Genomic DNA, 20395 nt, shown 5'->3' on the forward strand with positions numbered 1-20395 from the left:
TCTGCTGCCCTTCAGAACAGGACTTCCTCCCATGCCACGTACCTACGACCGCGGGCATCACACACTTCTTCTTGGACGAGTCGGAGGCCCAGGGGGGGGTGCAGGTGCAGAAGAAGGAGCCCCTAGTGTTGACGCAGGCCCCGTTGGCACACAGCGACTCGTCGTGGCACTCGTCCACGTCTGGTGGCACAGAACAGCGCCCGATCAGGGCAAGCTCCCCTCTTCATCGCGGCACCGCAGCAGGGAAGACCCAACTCTCGTCGACTGGGGGGCAGGCCTGCATCTCAGGCTACCCGTGACCCCCAGCTTAGTAAACGAGGGCTTTTAAGTGACGTTTCAGAGGCGTCCCCAACACCAGTGTTTTGTTTTTTTCAGCTAGCCTAACCTTGCTCCTATACAGCACATAGGTGTTCAAACAGAGATCTTTGACACAGCTTTTAATCATACAAACAAAAAACGACATGGCCAAACGTTTTGCCCTTTCAAAAGCCATTTAGCTGGGCGGAGTGGTTGGCCTTGCGGACTGGGGTGCTGTCTGGGTGGAGTTTACATGTTCTTCATCAGTTTGCACGAGTTTCCTCCTATAGTGCAAAGACATCCTGGCTGGGGGGTTAAGCAGCTTTGGGAAAATTGGTCCTGGTCTGAGTGTGTGTCTGTGTCTGTGTGCGTCCTGTGATGGACTGGCATCCTATCCAGGGTGTACCCTGCCATGTGCCTGTCGCCTGCTGGGATAGACTCTGGCCCCCCAGTGACCCTGAATTGGATAGAGCCGTTAGCAGATGGAAGAATGGCCGGAAAAGCCCTTTAATTTGCGAGAGTCCCCAGCACAGTGCCAGCTGTACCTGTTGGTTTACGCAACGAAGGCAGAAGAGAAAAAATAAAATCTTCGTCCCCTGCATGATCGCCCCAGACGCTCAGACGACAAGACAAGAAGAAAGGCTTGTTATCCGTCTCTCTGACTGGACTTGTCAACGCTCTCCCCTGCTTTCCCAGTTACTATCATTTCCAGGTATGGAGACCGAGACCGGATAATAGCTGAGCTACAAACTGCATTGCCTTCGAGGAACGCCCGGAAGGGAAAGAAAAAAGCTATTTTCCTTTTCGGAATCAGAAGTTCACCTCATTGACCGTTCGCCTAGTTAACTAGTTAACGATTTGGCTGTTGTGACCTGTGCGGTAGTGAGTTGTTTGTTTTTCTGAGGACGTCATCCAGCTGTTTCTTGAAAGATGTTCAGCTTCAACCACATGGCTGGGCAGCTTGTTCCACACTCCCACCCCCCTCTGTGTAAAGAAGAGCTTGTTGTCCTGACTGGAGGATCCCATCCAGCTGTTTCTTGAAAGCAGTTCAGCTTCAACCACATGGCTGGGCAGCTTGTTCCCCCTCTCCCACCACCCTTTGTGTAAAGTGGTCCTGACTGTCTGGAGGATCTCATCCAGCTGTGTCTTGAGAGATGCCAGGGTATCGGCTTTAATCACATGGCTGGGCCCCCCTCCCACCACCCTTTGTGTAAAGTGGCCCTGTCCTGACTGGAGGATCTCACCCAGCTGTGTCTTGAGAGTAGCCAGGGTAGGGGCTTCAACCACAGGGCTGGGCAGCTTGTTCCAGACTCCCACCGCCCTCTGTGTAAAGAAGGGTCCCCTGTTTTCGCTTTTAAATGCGTTCCCACACAGCTTCCACTTGTGCTCTCTGGTTTGGGTTTCACTCTTCAGTCACTGACTGGAAATCAGCTGCGCTAAGGAAAGTCGGGGATACCTCAGCCCAGCTCTGGGGGTGCTCAGGCAGACAGGAGCCTGTGCTTGGGAGCAGGCAGTCAGGCCAACCAGCAACCAACAAGCTCGGGATGATGGGATGATACTCTTACTGGCTGAGCTGATCAGCTACCACTGAGGTAAACAGACTGTGCCAGTGGATTGCAGAACGACTGGCCTTGCGTGAGACGTGTTTGATTTGATCAATGAAGGGAACTCGTCTCTGTCTTAATTCTATTGGAACCATTTAGGGGCTTAAACAGCAAACGTTTCTTCTGCAATGCTCCAGTGATTAACAGGGCAAACTCGCCACCGTTGGATGTCTGCTCCAAAATCTGGAAAAATATTACCCCTTTTTTTATTTTGTTTTCCCAATTTGGGGTTTTATTCTGGAGGGCTAAGAAAACTGTCCCAGGACCTGCTTTTATAAAGCCTCCCGCAGGATCTGTCTTTGTTCTATGAGTTTCAATGTTTGTATCCGATGGAGGAGATGAGGACAAGCCCTGGGAAAAAAAACTCCGGCACTCCACACATGCTAGAACTTGCCAAACTGACTTTCGAAGAAAGAAAACGGAATGTTGTTTGTTGTTTTGTTTTTCTCATTTCTGTGCTGTTCATTTTTAGTGTGTGTAGTGAGACAAACAAAAAAGCAATCGGATGGTTCAGACCTGGTGCCCAAGGAGTTCCCTTGAATTCAAGCCCTCAACCGGGCCTCTGCTGTCAGAACTTTCCAAGTTACAGGGGTTTACATTTTTAAATTTTGAGGTTAGAAAAAGTCGGTAGTGATGAGTGCATTTCAAACTACGGTGAAAGTAAATTGTGCACAGTAACTTGTAAATCCTCCTGTTTTTATCATTTCCAGGTCTGCTCAGCGCCATGTTTCTGCGATTCAGAATGAGGCAGCAGGACTTCCGGTGAGGTGAAGCGGCCCTGTGACCCTGTAAACAAGCAGGCTTGTGGATCCAGCTCTTCTAATCCAGTAGAAATACTGCTCTTCTTTTCCAGACGGTTTCACTGACAAACACTGCTCACCGGTTAACTCTGCCTGCGGATCACGCTGGAACATTTCTGCAGTGAAATGTCTGCTGCACAACCTGTACTTATTCCCTCGTACATCTCAGTACATTAGTCATCACAGGGACTAGTGAGCAGGAAGGGCCTCTTCACATCTCTGTACATTAGTCAGTACGGGAACTAGTGAGCAGGAAGGGCTGCTTCAAGTCGCAACTCTCATGAAATCTCGACAACATGGTAACCTTACAGTACTGTCACAAAGTTCATGATTGTAGACTTAATTTGGAATTTGTCTTTTTTTCTAAAACGTCAATGAATTGATTGCGTTACGAGATTTGGTAAACTGGTGTGAGACGTTAGGACTGCAGCTCCCCTTATATGATCAGCAAGACGTATAAAGGTGGAAACTGCCTCTAGACTGCTGAGAGTGGGTGATGTTTGAAACAGTTTTCTCTCTCTCGAGCCTCTTTGAGGTAAAGGCACTGTTTGGTACCATGTTGAGAAACTGCTGGTCGGGGCCAGGGATGAGAGCGAGAGTTCAAACGCATTGTGGCATGAAAGTGGCCCTTCCTGCTCACTAGTCACTGTAAGCAAATGAGAAACATGGTCTCCTAACAATGTTAATTATTATGAGTACGTTTTAGTCAGTCGGCAGATTGCTCTTTTATTCCAATGCTTAAAAGTACCAAAAAAACATATTTTACTGCTAATATCGTAGTGAAATTCGCTTGGTCTAAAGAATGTTTACAGTGTTAATAGGGCTGTTTTTGCATCAATGACAGCAATATGGCGTTACGCATACTGTGAAACTTTGTCTCTTTTTGGATGTAAACTGGAGCTTGTACACCTGCCCGTGTACTTGTTAGTTTCATTGTGGTTTGACATGCATTCATCACTGCCGAAGCATCATAACCCCGAAATGTAAAAATAGCTTTGCAGTTCCCTTTTAAGATGACCTCTATGCGCCCTCTTGTGGCTTTGGGTAGAACTACCAGCTACATCTCACCTACCTCTGACTACAGCTCAGACACCACAATAGAGAGAACAGAATTACCAATGCACTCCAGCAGGTTACTGTCGTAGTAGAAGCCTTGCTGACAGTAACACTCATACCCAGGCTGTGTATTCACACAGTGGCCTTCTTTACTGATCTCTTCCTTGAACAGCACACACTCGTCGATATCTGCCAAGACACAGAGAGAAACCGAAACACCCAGCAGGAATGAGACAAAGCATTCATGTGAGAAGAGAGAGCCTGAAACGGCACCTACTGTGTGCCAACAGATGCCCATGCCCTCATGAGAGCTTACTCCCCTGAAGTGCTCAGTTTGGCAAAAACCATTAAGATATGTTTAATAATAATATTAATCGACTCAAAGCTCTTTACAGGTAAGAGGGATCCCCTCCACCACCAGCAGTGTGTACCCCCACATGGATGATGCGCCAGTCTGCTCCCCACACACCAGCTCTCAGTGGGGAGGAGAGCAGAGTGATGGAGCCAGTTCAGAGAGGGGGGTTATTAGGAGGCCATGATGGGTAAAGGCCAGGGGGGAAATTTGGGGATTTTTTAATGACCACAGAGAATCAGGGCCTCATTTGTCTCATTTGAAAGACGGCACCTTTTTACAGTCTAGTGTCCCCGTCACTATACTGGGGCATTAGGACCCACACAGGTTGCAGGGTGAGCGCCCCCTGCTGGCCTCACTAACACCTCTTCCAGCAGCACCTTTATCTTTCCCAGGAGGTTTCCCAGTCAGGTACAGGCCAGGCTCACAGCTGCTTTTGTTTGAATACAATTAGACTTTGCATTTTCCACCACAATGCTGGAGAAGGGTGGCTGTTGTTGCTGACAAGCAGTTTATTGAAGCAGTTATGCGGTTAAATTAAATCTGCAGGATCTCTATAGTGCACTCCAACAATCAACATGTCGGGCACATTAATTGCATTAAGTAATACATTTTGTGCTGTCTAAGACAAAACAAACAAAACAGCTTGTATCGGAGGGGGAAGTTCAGCTGTATAACAGAAATAGGGGTGTGTATGTATCTCTTGTTTTAGCGAGAACCTACCTCTGTGCGCTGGCAGCCCATACTCTGTGATGCTCTCCTCGATGTAGAAGCCTCTTCCAATCGGACACAGGGAGTGGAACTCCGCTGCGGAAAACAAGCATCGGAAAGGAGCTTCAGGGAAAGAACACGACGGTGTCACAGTTTAAAGCACTGCTGCCCCACAGCGCTTGGGCCCTGGGTTCAGATGTGGACCTGGGGTGCTTGTCTGGGTGGAGTTTGCATGTTCCCCCTGTGATCATGTGGGTTTCCTCCCACAGCCCAGAGACGTGTTAGTAGGTTAACTGGCTTCTGCCCTGATATGAGTGTGTGTATGTGTCAGTGTGTGCCCTGCGATGTACTGGCTCTTGCTGGGATAGGCCCCAGCTCCTCTGTGACCCTAAAATGGAAGAAGCTGTTTAAAAAAGGATGGAAGGCTCATTAGGGCTCACACTGCTGGTCCAGATGTACACCATTTTTTACACACCTTTCCATAAGGGAATTATTATTTCACCCTTCTATAATATTATTTTCCACGATGACTGAAACAAAGACCTTAGACCGTTCCCTTATGTTAAGAAAGCAGGCAGCACAGCGACTTTCTCAGAAACTAGATGCTGGCATTTATATTCTCCAGGTCCGTATGTTCTTCTGCCTTGTCCTGGGGTATGCCTGTCCTCGTTCTATTCATGGGAACACTGAGGGTATGCCTGTTCATGCAAGCAGGGTCTCAACGTCTGCAAAATAAATGATTTGGTCTCTCCACTGGGGGGGTTTGGGCTGGAATCAGAGCAGGACTGGATAAAAATGAGACAAGGGTTGCTCATTTCAACTTCCAAATGATCTTGCACAGAAGATATGGATCTGAGACGAATCTGTAGTAGTTAGCTAGTGAGCCTCTCCCTGCCCCCTGCCCAAGTACCCACTACCCAGCACCAGCAGCTCAGCTTGCACTGGAATGGACGCTCCAGGTTCTGTGTCAGCAGTGTGGGGAATGACAGTTTTATTGCTCATTTCATTACAGTGGGGCATGCTGATCACAGAGCAGAGAGAGAGAGAGGGGTTCATGTTGTTTATTGTAGCTGATTACTACACATTTGTGATTGCTGTTGTTTGTTTTAGTTGATCAGTATTATTTTACTTAACTTAAAGCCAATGCTTTAGTGCTTTGGTATATAAGAGAGCTTTACTTATGTCTTTTAAACTGAATACTATAGTATAAACTGCAGTAGATTATGTGGCGTCCAACTTGGACTTGGTTGTGTGTGAATCTGGCAACCGGCGATGGTCCTCTGCACCGAACCTTCGCGAATGTCTAGACCCTGCTATACTGTTCTTCTGTATGTGACTTGTGCGACTGATCCAGCTCAATGATGAACAGAAGTTTAAATAGAAAGAATTACGACTAGATCTGATTTAGCTAGGTTAGAAAGCTTTGATACTGCCTAGGTTCAGAACTAATTTAATTAGACCTCATTTCTTAGCGTCAGTCTCTTATCTTTTTGCACGTTATTGGTGGAAATAAAGCTGCACTGACAATTGAACTGATAAGACTGAATTTAATATATTTCCCCAATCATTTTAAAGGCTTGTTGCAAAACTGGACACACACACAGAAGTGGGCTGAGTTAAGTGTGGGGGGAGTAGACGGTCGTACCGGAATTGTGGACGGGACAGGGGTAGATCTCGCACCTGTCCCCCCAGCCCACCCTGACGGTGCAGCAGCATTCCTGCTTGGTGATGTTGACGGCCAGGACACTGTCGCAGAACACTGTGTCGTCCAGGTTCAGATAGCACTCCTTCTTGTCGTCGTCGTCCGTCTCGATCTCTGCAGAAGAAAACAGGAGCTTGTCATGCTGGCACCCCCCCCCCCTCTCTGGATCACCACTGAGCCCCCCAGCTAGCATTGCCACAGCATCCAGAGGAGTTTCTACTGGTTGCCGGAGTTACCTGATCTGACAGGAAGCCTGTTCCACCTGTGAACCATTTACGACTCAACCCGTCTCAGGTGGAGCAGGCTTCCTGTCGGATCAAGTAACCCTGGCAACCAGTACCTTGGCAGTGCTCTGGGCTCTGTTATAGAATTTTCGCTCTGAACCACAGCTGAGTTCCCAAGCTTTGTGTTCCCTGCCCTATGCTACTCTTTGGCTTCCTAGCCCACCTTTGTCTCAATCTCGCCATTGGATTCCACTTGTGCTTCGCTCTCAAGTCTACTTGGATTTCATTTTTGCTTTGCTAGACCACAACTCTGGACTGGTTGCCTGCTCATATCCACTGCACTGCATCCTCGAACAGCTGCTTTCCCCCCCCATACAAGCAGCGGCCATTACAAAGCTTCCTTCACTCTTGACTTTTCTTGTATAAAAGCATGTTCTCCAGCTGCCCATGGTCAGAGCAGTCCTTGTTTCCTCTTGCAAGTCTGTGCACTTGAAGCAAAGCTCTTGGTTTCAGAAGAAGATTTGTTTCAGGGAGTCTTTAGCACTGGATCTGGTGAGGATCCTTTTAGCAGGGTGTAGCAAGGGGCCTGTTTATTCCACCCCAAGCCACAAGAATCTTCTCAATTCTCTGAATCTGTGGTTCCTCTCTTAGAGAGCAGTGGTACGGAAACAACATCACCAACAACCTGCCAGCTCATGTTTCCTGTTAGCGGGTGGAAAATCCAACACTTGATTTCCCAGCTAATCGCTTGGAAACACACAGATCCAATGCATGATGAATTCCCAGCTAATCACTTTTAAAGATATGGATCGATTCAAATGCTGATCCGTTACGGAGGTGATTTGAGAGGGCTGCGTTAAAAAAAAATCTGCAAACACTTCTTCTCACAAGGACCAGACCAGAGTTTTAAACTTACCGCTTTCTTAAAAGTGTAATGAAATCTGTATTTGGATGCTGGGATCAGGGGATTTTAAAAAGCAGGGACACCTGAGTGTGGCTCAGCTGATGAAAGGCAGATCAGAGGATGCAGGCATTCCTCGGGTGGTTTAGATCTGGACAGCATCATTGCGACTGGGATTCTCCCCAGAAACCGGGTTACACCACAGGGAGAGCATCGTTGGGGCTGATCCTTCTCCATAGGGAAGCAGCACCTGTTGCTTGCAAGGTAAGTGTTAGCTTGCAGTGAAGACAGCTCCTCAATTCAGTGCTTCGCTCTACCAGATTTGAAGGCTGATGGTGGCCTGTTTGTTGAAGGACATCAAGAGGAGGTCCTTATCATTCTTTTGGAATTCCAATCCATGACTGTTAGTATCTACTGTAGGTATAACAGATTCTCCTGTCACATAGCCCGCTTGTGGAGGATTCACACACATTAAACCCATCTTCTCTCAGATATTTATATGGGAGGTACTTACTGAGTTTCGGACCAACCTGATATCTTACCCTTCCTGCCCGAGTTAGGTCCTCAACCTTCGCTGTTCCACTTTCCCTGTTACATCGTGATTAAATAGATTTTTAAATCACTGGCAGATCCTATTTGGCCAGAAGACAAGACTTGAATTTCAATCATCTGGCAGTCAGAAACGGCAACCTTCAGTTTTAATTTTCCTCTTTACTTGAACAGTCTCCGTAAATGCCCCTTGTTGTGCCTAACCCGAGATATCACAGTTCTATCTCCCTGGGTGTGGCCACTCTCCGTCTGGTTTTGTTCTCCTGTATGACGAGAAAAATCAGCTCCCTTAAGGTGCTACTGAATCCTCTCATTTCCATGTGAGGAATGCGCCCCGAGACACTTCTTTGATTCTCAAGAGTTGACACGTTGGCCCAGCTGTATGAGCCCAGCTCATCACTGCACTCCTTCGTGTCACATCAGGAATGCCCGACAAAGCCGATAACTGTCAGTTACACCTCTCGGCGACATTCAGCTTTTTGATGACCCGGCCACTCCGCCATGCCTTATGGGATGGGTAGCACCGAGTGATGATGTCATGTGTTTCGGCGGGTCACCGTTTAACCAAATCGCCATGAAGGCCCTGGCTGACTAACGTTCCTCCTACCCCTTTGGCAGAATGCCTACTGCTCAGGGAATCCCAGCTACGGCAGACTCAAGACCCAGGTTTGATTCAGCGTTGTCTGGGCCTAAGGACTCATGGTGTGTTCCGAGTGAATACATTTACTGGTTGAGTCCTGGCTGCAAAATAAAGAAACAAAAGCCGAAGAAACAGCAGGGAAGGTGGCAGGTCTTTTTTCGCAGATCACAGATGTAATCTACCTTCACAGCTGTGCTTGTCCTCTGAGCTGATGAAGCCCTCATGGCACAGGCAGATATAGTTGCCCTCCACATTCTGGCACAGCCCGTTCGGCTGGCAAAGACTCCTGTCGTGGGCGCACTCGTCGATGTCTACGAGGGGACAGAAATAACATGAAGGCAAGGCTGCCAAGATTTCACCTTTACTATGACCAAGAATATATATATATAAAAAAACAGTTTTCCTCAAAGCTGATCCAGACCTTACAAGCAAAGGAGGCAGAGAGTTTACGTGGCCTCCTCTTGTCTCTAAACATCGTTGTTCGGCCACAGAGCCGTACAGATCATGGACCTTGTTTCAGAATATATTAACGCAGTTAAAGATCTGTACTATGCTGAATAAAAACTCATTCCACGCTGAAAGGGAAAGAAAAGAGACAACGTTTCGGCTGTGGAGTCTTCCTCGGGTGTCACATACACCTTTACCTGTTCCTGGACAAAAAGCAGTTGCTACGCTATGGAGGGTTTAGGATATTTCAGAAAGCTGCACAGTGCGACAGGAGTTCAGGAGGCCTCCAGTCATTGTACAAAATTTTGCTACCAGAAAGACGGCCTTTTTTTTCCTGGCTTAAAATCCAGCAAGCCAAGCAATTACCCTCCCCCCCCCCCAATTAAGACTAAGCTAATTTTGTATCAATCCCGAAGTCAGCATTCTTAGGGGATCAACAGAGGAGACCGGACCAATGCTGAGACAGTAATTAACAAAGAGAAGAAAGAAAAACAGGAGAAGGATCAGGACCACAAGAGAGCAGACCTCAACTGACAGACCGTAAGAACAGAACACCAGTTAATCTGAGCACTAAACTCTAGGCTTTAGGTAAGGGACTGCTCTCTTATCAATGTGTAAATACCGATTTCTTATAGATAGATAGGACTTTATTGATCCCGAAGGGAAATTGATGAGGGATCGATAAAGGGAAATAGTGGATGATTATGTGTGTAGCTTTCGTCTCTCGCTTGTTTAGTGATGTCAAGTTTGGAGTCGGGAAGAGGTACCCCACTCATTTAGCGTCCATTTGAGGAAGAAATTTAGTATTGAACAGAATCTTTACTTTATAAAGAACGACATCCCCCATTTTCCTATATACAGTATTCGTGCCTCACTACATAAGAGGAACCCGATAACTCGCACTTTTATTAATATCTAAACAAAATAGATGTAGATGTTGTGCTTTGGGGTCTGTAAATTATTGCAAAGCAAATATTAGTTTGTTTTTTTTACATTTGCTGCCTGGTTTCTTCGCCCTGCCAGAGACAAAATAAATCATGTGCTGATAAGCCTTCCCGTTTCTTCATTCCTGATCAGAGGGAATGTGCAGTTCTTAGCTTTTTAAGGATTTGCTTGACAGGCAAACCTTAGCCAGCAGCCCGATTTTAATCTGCTTCTCTCTTTTTTGATGCCCTACATGAAATTACTCACACCCCCTAACCCATTACGATACCTTCTGATGGATGATGAGGTTCCAGAAAACAAGAGCAGGAAGGGAAGTTTTATTTGTGCTGGAAAATGGCGGGCTTTCACAGGAAATAATAATAATAACTGCTTACACTTATATAGCGCTTTTCTGGACACTCCCCTCAGAGCTCTTTCCAGGTCATGGGGATGCCCTCCACCCCCAGCAGTGTGCAGCCCCACCTGGATGAGGCGCCAGCCTGCTCCCCACACCCCAGCTCCAGTGGGGAGGAGAGCAGAGTGATGGAGCCAGTTCAGAGAGGGGGGGTTATTAGGAGGCCATGATTGGTAAAGGCCAAGGGGGAAATCTGGCCAGGACACCAGGGTAACACCCCTACTCTTTTCGAGAAACGCCCTGGGATTTTTAATGACGACAGAGAGTCAGGACCTCGGTTTTACGTCTCATCCGGAGGACGGCACCTTTTTACAGTGTAGTGTCCCTCGTCACTATACTGGGTCATTAGGACCCACACAGATCACAGGGTGAGCGCCCCCTGCTGGCCCGACTAACACCTCTTCCAGCAGCAGCCTCAGCTTTCCCAGGAGTCTCCCCTCCAGGTACTGACCAGGCTCACACCTGCTGAGCTCCAGTGGGGCTGCTAGTGGGGAGCTGCAGGGCGATATGGCTGATATGGCAGGGTGATTTGCCAGTGAAACCGTCTTGGAGAGGAGAGCAGTATTTTTACTGGATCAGAAGAGCTGGACTCACAAGCCTGCTTGTTAACAGGGTCACAGGGCCGCTCCATCTCACCGGAAGTCCTTCTGCCTCATTCTGAATCCCAGGACATGGCGCTGAGCAGACCTGTGAATTTCCTCTAGTTTGTGATGTGAATTTGAGGTTTTACACGTCACTGTGTCCAATTTACTTTCATTGTGGTCTGAAATGCGCCCCTCAATGCCGATCCTTTCGATCCCCGACACTATAAAAATAGCCTTGCACTGTGGATAATGGGGATTACCGACTGTTTTGTTTGGCAAGTGGTTGTTAAGGCTGGATTCGCACAACAGAGTTCCTCCACGCCACCTGGGTGATACCGCTTGCTGTAGCCTATTCACTGTTCCTGAGCCCTGACCAGGCTCCCACTTGGAGCGGTGGCTCTGTGGCTAAGAATCTGCACCTTTGCCTGGGAGGTTGTTGGTTCAAATCCCACAGCCTGCAGAGGGATCCTAGTCCGTTGGGCCCCTGAGAAAGGCCTGATTCTTAAGAACTTTATTTTCTTTCCACAAAAAAAAATACAGGGCATCACAAATTAGATGGATAGATACTTTATTGATCCCGTGAGGGAAATTGCAGTGCAACAGCAGCTTAACACACACAACACAGCCACAGTGTAACGAATTATATAATAATAGTACAATACATACAATACAAGAGTTACTCACAGTCCGACACACAAGAACAAACTAGAACAGAACAGTACACAGAAAATCGTATCACACGTATGAATATAAATATAGATGTAACTATAGATATAAATATAAATGTATTGCACAGGTCCCTGGCATATATTGCACAAAAAGTGGTTGTAAACGGGAAAAAGAAAAAGAAAGAGAACAGATGTAGCAGTAGATGTGTAGATGCGTTTAGTCCAGAAACAGGTCACTGTCGATGTTGCCTCTGCCAAGATGCATTAATATACATACTTAAAACAGTATATATGATCACATCTCATTACATTTTGACACGGTACCAGTTACAGAGCAACAATTTCTTTTGTTCTGGTGCAAATCACATTCTTTACTTAAACATGGTAATGTTTTATCACAGCTTCTTGAGATATTGACCTATGCCCTCTATTTCCCACAGATTTTCTGCTTCCTCCCTCCCTTCTCTCCACAGATCTCTGAGGTAATAGTTCTCTCGGGTGATGAACAGGGCCAGGCTACCTGCTGCCTTGACTGGGACCTCAATGCCTTTGAACAGCCCCATGTTCCTCACTCTCCACAGGGCGTCTTTCCCACTGTTCACCACGGCCCAGATCCTGTCAAACACGTCAGAAGGAAGTTTGACAGGAGAGATACCGTATATGACGAAAGCAGCGGTCAGGGTAAATTGGGGCGAGAGTGCATGCAACCAATCTTCAAACTGTGCCCAGAAGGCCTTAGCAAAAAAGCAGGACCACAGGAGATGGGTCACAGTCTCCTCCTCGCCGCAGCCCACCCTAACGCAGCAAGGGCTGGGGGTGAGGCCCCTACGGTACAAGAAAGTTCGTACCGGTAAGCACTGGTGAACGACACTCCAGGCTAAATCTCTGTGAATGTTGCACAGAAATTTAGAGGATGTGTGTTTCCACACCTTCCTTGTTTGGGCTGATGTTAAAATGCCGACAGGGGTCTGCCTATTGTTCTGGGGTGCAACGAAATCTTCCAGTTTTTGGACGCTGACATCTCGGAGGGGAATATGGCCAATTGGTTGAGATCTTAGAAAACTTTTAACTGTCCCATAAATTGCAGGGCATGTGTCAGAGAGTGGGACGTCCAGCTTGGGTCTGACACCCCACACTCTGAACACCTCCCTACCTACCCAGAGCCTGGAAAAATAAGTCCAGGTACGCGCTGCAGGTGCTGTTGCAAAGCCTCTCAGCACAGAGGCCAGGAAAATGCACAGCAGTTCGTAGCAATATCTGGGACAGACTTCCCCCCTGAGGGTAGCGGCCTGTACATTATTTCCCTTCTGAGTCTTTCCTGCTTCCCACCCCATAGAAATTGAAACATCAATCTCCTCAGCACCGCCGCAACACGGTGTGGGATTGGGAAGGTAGAAGCCAGAAAATTCAAGACAGGCAAGAGCTCGGCTTTGATGACCAGCACCTTCCCTGTCATGGTGAGGTCTCGGTCCTTCCATTGCATCAGTTTTTTGTTTAAGATTGGCAATTTGTTCTGCCAATTTACTGTTCCCATCTCTTCTCCAAAATACACCCCCAGGACCTTAATTCTCTTCTCTTGCAACCTGAGATCATGTCCTTCTTTTGGCTCCCTCCAGTTCTGATAAAAAATCTCACTCTTAGATTTGTTAATTTGTTAAGAGAAACGATCACAGCACTGCAGAGCTCTGCTAATTGAGGCATTGTCAGAGAGGAGCAGGGTGACGTCATCCATGTATAGAGATGTCTTTACCTCTCCTCCCCCACTTCCAGGCACTGGTATCCCATTAATGGCCTGATCCTGGCGCAAGGCTCCATAGCCAAAACGAATAACAAGGGGGATAATGAGCAGCCCTGCCTCATCCCTGAACAGACTTCAAAGGGGCGTGATCTATTGCCATTAACCATTACTCTGCTGTTGCTACCTGTGTACAGCAGGTTAATCCACTTTCTCATGATGGGGCCAAACTTCATGTGCTCAAGTACCGATGTTAAATACTGCCGGTTTAGGCGGTCAAAGGCCTTTTCTAGGTCTACAATGCACAGAGGGAGGGAGCGATCCTCTGAGTACAGACAGACATCCCTCAACAAGGCCAGGTTGTCGCTCATCAGGCGTCCTGCTATTCCACAAGTCCGTTCTTTCCCTACCAGTGAGGCCACTACATTTTGTAGGCGCAGGAAAAGGGCTTTGGACAGGATCTTAGTGTCCACGCCTAACAGGCTGAGGGGTCTCCAGTTCTTTATGTCATTCTTTGCTCCTTTCTTAAACAAGAGAGAGATAGTGCCTTCTCTTAAGGAGTCAGGCAGCAATTCTGTCTTATAGCTTTCCTCGAATAGGAGCAGTAGCGGATCCTGAAGCAGATCCCAAAAGGTGCAATAAAATTCTTTAGGGAGCCCGTCAGCACCCAGAGTTTTCCCCTCCTGTAAGCTCTCCATAGTCTGTCTCAGCTCTTCTATTGTCAAATTCCTCTCAAGTACTTCCCTATCTTCTTCACTCAAAACGTTTTCTAGCTTTGAGGTAAAAAAATGAATTTCTTCATCCTTTACCTCTGTAGAGCTGTACAGTCTTGAGTAGAAGGCCTCGGTGCAGGAGAGGATAGCACTCGGCTCTGTTCTCTCTCGTCCCTCCTCATCAACTACACTTACCATGACAGACTTGGAGCCTACCACTTTCCTGAAAAAGAAGCGAGTACACTTCTCATTTTCTTCCAAGAACTGCACTCTGCTTCTTAACAGCACTCCTCGACTACTTTCTTCGGCTATGCTCCGGATGTCCTTTTTTAAAAGGGTGATATCCTCGAGCACATCGAAGCCACTGTGCAGCATCGTGTAGAGACGCTGCAGCTGCCTCTGTTTCCTGGCTAGCACTCCTCTCCGTCTGGCAGCAGCCTTCCTTCCCTCAGCCATGAAAAAGGCCTTTGTCCTCACCTTCACCTCCTCCCACCACTCTCCTACTGACCCGTACAGACACTGCAAGGACAGCCACTGTGATAGTTTCTCCTTGTAGCGGGATACTACCCCCTCGTTCTCTAGCAGCTTTGTGTTAAGTTTCCAGAGGCCTGGGCCAAAGACAGTCCCGCCCTGGAGTTCCACTCTATACCTTAAAGCCTGATGATCTGAGAAGAAGACAGGCTGAAGAGTGACCCCAACAACTTTCACTCTCTCTGAGACAAAGCAATAGTCAATTCTGGAGCTGCTATTCCTCCCTGACCATGTATATCCTGCTGTTGTGGGATACATAGATCTATATGCGTCTGAGAGTTTAAAGTCTTGAACTAAGTTTTGCAGGGCCAGTGAGCTGGAATCCAATTTTATCGGAGAGCTAGACTGCCTGTCTGTGTGCTCTAAGATACAATTAAAATCCCCTCCCACTATCACGTCTTTGCTACATAACAATAGGGGAGAGAGTGCCTTGAGTAACTCCACCCTTCCTCCCACATCAGTAGGACAATACACATTGATTAGACGCAAGTTAACGGTCCCCCATTCAACATCCACCACACACAGCAACCTACCATGTATGACCCTCTGAATACTTTTCAATTTGAATGCCCATCCTTTGAAAAGAATGGCCACACCAGAGGCTCTGTTGTTATTGCCCCCTGACCAAACAGAAGACCCTTAATCCCACCTATCTTAAAAGTTTTTATACCTCTCTTGATAGGTTAAAGCTCTATTCCAGTGGTTCTCAAACTGTGGTACGCGTACCGGCAGTGGTACGTGGGGTGCCGCCAGGTGGTACGCCAAATGACCCTAGAACTGTGTTGTGTGCGCTGAAAAAATCGGGACGGGTTTTCATATTTTGTATTTTTATACGTGTCGAAAACGCAGCCTACGTACTACGATACAGTGCGCGCTAATACTTCAGTGGACACAAGAGATACTCTGTAGTTCTATACCACTCTATAGGAATCCGTGGTATGGACACAAGTGACCAATTGTATTTAAAAAAAGCTACTGTATCTCCAGCAAACAGGGAGAAAGGAGAATGTGCGTGATTTTGGAACAATGCCAATGTTGTAAACACAGGAATGCATAGAAATGCGTGCTACGAACGCTGATAATCTTGTGAGCACAGGAAACCGTGAAAAATAACAGAAAAATATTTAAGAACTGTTCTAAGTTAATTTGAGAAAAATACACAGAGCGTCTCTGTGTTTCTCTCCCATGGGCATGAAATAAATACTTAAAATAAACACTGAAATAAAAACGGAAACGTGGAAAAATGCAAGCTTGCGGATTGCTAAAGCAGGTAAGCCCCACACTATTATGTGTGGAGAAAAAGCTGCTGAACAGCTCGGCCTGCTGCCCCTCCCCCCCCCGAAAAACACAGTCATTCATAGAATTATTGAAATGAAGGATTATATCAAAAGTCACTGACAGAGCGCGTTAAGATGAGCAGATGTTTTTCACTGCAATTAGATGAGTCTGTAGTTGATTTGGCCAATTTGCTTGTTTACGTTAGATACGAGTTTGAGGGCATGTCCCATGAAGACTTTCTGTTCTGTAAACCGCTACCAACAGGAACTACAGGAGAGCACATATTTCAGCTTCTGAATGAATTTATCGAAGAGAATGGCCTCGACTGGATAAAATGCGTCTGAGTTTGTACAGACGGTGCTAGAGCAATGACAAGCCGACATAACAGTGTAGTTGCACGAATTAGAGAGGTTGCTCCAGAAATTAATGTACGCATTACAACATCCACCGCGAGACCTTTGCCGTCAAAAAAATGCCTGACGATTTAATATCTGTTAGACTCCGTTGTGAATTGTATCAAGGCTCGAAAAATTAATTCACATCTGCTTTGCTCAACTAAATAGGCTCACCTCTCTCACTGAAATGGTGCTTTTTTATTAGTTGTTGTTAATGTTTTTTTTTCTGTAAAACACTTTGAGAAGCCACCTTTAAAGGCGCTATATCAAATAAAGTTTATTATTTTAATATTTATTATATGTATGTGTGAGTGTGTGTGCACGCGCGCTCATGTTGGTCATTGAGAATTTCTGGGGTTCCTATGAGATGATGACTTGTAGGTGGTACTTGGATGCTTTGGTTGGATTAGGGGTGGTACTTGGTCCAAAAAGTTTGAGAACCACTGCTCTAGAGCACAGCAAAGACTGTATTAAAAGAATCGCGTATCTAAAGAAATTAATAAGATATAATTTTATTCGTGTACTGCGACAGGGCTGTGTAGGGCTGTTTCACCTCTGTCTTCATGTGACTCTATTCAAAAGCCATTTAGTAAAGAGGTGATGAGAAGAGTGACAAACTAGTATACAGTACAGTACTTTAGATCTTTTTTTCTGAACCGGGGAAAATCTGATCATGTTTCTCTATAACAATAATAAAAAACATTGCCACACCCGGACTGTTAAACCAATGCATTAGCACGTCAAAGCCCATTGAGGAGCCGGGCGCAATAACTGTTTTGTCCCTTGATTTACTGATCTGCATTAATTACAGAAATCGAGTTCCTGCTCTTTGCAGACGACCTGGTCCTGCTGTCGCCCACAGAACAGAGGCTGCCGCAGAACCTGGTGCTGCTGGAGCAGCACTGTCAGACCTGAGCGCTGACAGTCAATCTGGACAAGACCAGAGTTATGGTTTTCCAGAAAAAAAGCCAGACCCCCATTAGTCTTCCTGAGATCGTCGGATTATGAACGAATATAAGCATCTTATTAATAACGCGTTTGCGTTTGTTTGGGAGCTATATTATGTATTTTTCATATGTAAGATATAATGATGTGTTCCCGCTTACACATCGCACGACTTTAAAAGCTAGAAAAACAGGATTCAATTCACATTATCTGGTGAGCCTCAAAGGACAGCACAAAAAAAACAGACATTGTGTGGTACAGCACGGAGCTCAGTTAATTCAAACAAGTTCAGCTTAAAAAAAACTGCAACGGACATAAAAACTCCCTTGCTTTTAACAGAGCGTTTCAGAGCGATTCTTTTAATACAGTCTTTGCTGTGCTCTAGAGGATCCTTGTGATATTTCGAGCTCTGGTTGAATGATAAGTGTTGCAGTTTAAATAATTTTTGTAGTTAGAAATTATGGAACGCTCTGTTAAAAGCAGGGGAGTTTTTATGTCTGTTGCAGTTTTTTTGCAACATGAATATAATTATATAGTTATTAATTTCTTTAGATACGCGATTCCTTATTATATTCCCGTTTAATCAAATTCTAAAAGTATGCTTGTTGACTCCGGTATCACGTTAGTTAAAGACTTCAATGCTTAAAATGTTTAGGGAGAAATGGAATACTGGTGTGTATGTTTTCTTTAAAGTACCGAGACCAGCCATATACTGTATGTTTAAGTTCCAAAATTAATATCGTTTATGGCCTTCACACGCGTTGCAGTATGCTCCTATTCTTTTTTTGCTCAAGCACTAAGATTTCCCTTCAGTGGTAAAATTCCATATAAATATTCAATACTTAAACGGGCACAGTTAAGACATTAAATATACATATACATACTGTATACAGTACAGTTTGCATACGGTAATATGCTTATGTTCCTAAATCTCTTTTATGAGCATGTGAAAGGCATGGTGAATCGATTCTCAAAAATTACTGTACTTTGCATGATTGGAAACAAATGCGTGATTGCGAAATGCTGTGGTGTTACTTTTACAAAGACAGTCAATGAAAAAAAGAATGTGGACCAGGGCAATACTTTGAGTTTACACTTACAGCTTGTCCAAGGTCATTCATTATTAATACTATTAGTAATATCTTCGTTAAAGACTTTGATGGCGACAGCTCAAACATGAGAGGTTGAGCTTTATTAGCTCCACCTTGCGGAAATTCCGGATACTATTATTTTACTAGCGGTATTATAGGAGAATTTACGGTAACTCGCGGTATTTACCGGTAACTCACAGTAGACTGCGTAAAGCGCACCGCAAAATAATGCGGTATCGCCCGCGCATTTTGAATGGCTGCATCTGTATAACATGTATAAAATGAAAACACAGGTTACACAGACATGGACATACATAAGATACAAAAAATATTAGTACACATCAGTTATGTTTACTGTAAAGGGAATTTGAGAGAGAGTGAGAGAAAATCCAAGAGAGAAAAAACTTCTTAACAATAGCATCACTGTGTATCAGCATTCCCAATGCACCAATGAGACACTCGCAGCAGGCGGCCAACGGCACTACATAATTAAAACAAAAATATACTGAAGTATATGGTTTAAAAGCACATATTTCAAACTCACGTAAGATGTGAACCCACTGTACTGCATATTGTATTCTTTATGTATGTGTAACTTATGAATTTTTTTTCTTCTATCTTTTTTTGAATCTCTGTTATTTCAAGCATACCACAAAAATTAGAACTAATATAATCACAGTGTGTCTGTATTAAATGATCTGTTATAAAAGCAAAATAAACTTGTAAGTGCACCTGCAGTTGGTCCCAGCTGCAGCAGTGCAGTCACTGTGCAGTCCTGCTGAGGGAGGTTTTTGTACGGCTGTGTAACACTGTGTGGGCAGATATTTACTGCTGAGGTGGTGTGAACTCTGACAGTAATAATCTGCTGCATCTTCAGCCTGGACTCCAGTGATGGTCAGAGTGAAGTCAGTCCCAGATCCACTGCCACTGAAACGCTCTGGGATCCCAGTCTGACGGGTAGTTGCATAATAGATCAGGAGTTTAGGAGCTTCTCCAGTTTTCTTTTGGTACCAGTGGAGGTAGTTGTTGCTATACACTGCAGGACTGGTCTTACAGCTCACAGTGACAGTCTGTCCAGGGAGAACAGATTTCACTGCTGGAGTCTGAGTCACAGTAATCTGTCCACTGGATTCTGAAAACAAGACAGAACACAATAAGTGCAGGAATTTAATAACTGGAATGCTTTAATTTCTTTGACCTATTTTAAACTTATCTGTAAAGCTTGTTTACATAATATGCTAACAGCTATATACTCCATCACAAATTTTAAAACATGTTTACATCAACATCTAGCCATGTATTAAATTATACCCTGAGCAGAGATGAAGAGTGTCCAAAGGAAGATAGTGATGAAAGTCATTCTTGCTGTGGGTTCTGTTACCATGAACAACAGCTCTCAGTCATGAAGTGTTCAACTCACAGGGCTATAAACACTCCCAGAGCACTGAAGCATGTGCTGCCAATGCAAAGTGTCTCTTCTATGCAAATTGTCTTCCTGGGCTCAGCAGCACTTGTAGCCAGTCAGTGCTGGAAACACAGCCTTGGTGCTGTGTGTTGTGACAAAGCAAGATGATCAGTTTAGCATGAACACTCCCAGGACAGCAGGACTAGACAGAGAGCAGCTTTATAAGGAGCAGAGGATGAGACACAACCAGCTGAGCCCTTATTCCACTCAACACAGCTGGAATGGAGTGGAGTCTGGAGAGTCTGGTTAAAGCAGAACTTGGCTCTGTGTGCTCACAGTAGGACTGAAGGATTAAAGCTCCAAATGTAAGTTGCCATTATAAGACATCAGTTAACTTCTTCACTTCTTCTTAATGTTGAGTGACACAG

At 45.6% G+C, this 20395-nt stretch overlaps 2 protein-coding genes across 2 annotated transcripts in view; one reads left to right on the forward strand and one right to left on the reverse strand.

Moving 5' to 3' along the window:
* LOC138223960 (latent-transforming growth factor beta-binding protein 3-like) overlaps positions 1-11253 on the reverse strand; it is a 28172-nt gene extending 16919 nt beyond the window's left edge. Inside the window, exons 1-6 of the mRNA XM_069180137.1 lie at positions 11217-11253; positions 9019-9147; positions 6466-6636; positions 4833-4916; positions 3818-3946; positions 43-180 (exon numbers count right to left, since the gene is read on the reverse strand). Of these exons, the coding sequence (XP_069036238.1) occupies positions 43-180; positions 3818-3946; positions 4833-4916; positions 6466-6636; positions 9019-9147; positions 11217-11253 (688 nt within the window). The remainder of the gene's footprint in view (positions 1-42; positions 181-3817; positions 3947-4832; positions 4917-6465; positions 6637-9018; positions 9148-11216) is intronic.
* LOC138224006 (protein NLRC3-like) overlaps positions 1-20395 on the forward strand; it is a 394575-nt gene that overhangs the window by 148498 nt on the left and 225682 nt on the right. The window lies entirely within an intron of this gene.

Source organism: Lepisosteus oculatus, chromosome 18 (assembly GCF_040954835.1).
Source record: "Lepisosteus oculatus isolate fLepOcu1 chromosome 18, fLepOcu1.hap2, whole genome shotgun sequence".
Taxonomy (NCBI): domain Eukaryota; kingdom Metazoa; phylum Chordata; class Actinopteri; order Semionotiformes; family Lepisosteidae; genus Lepisosteus; species Lepisosteus oculatus.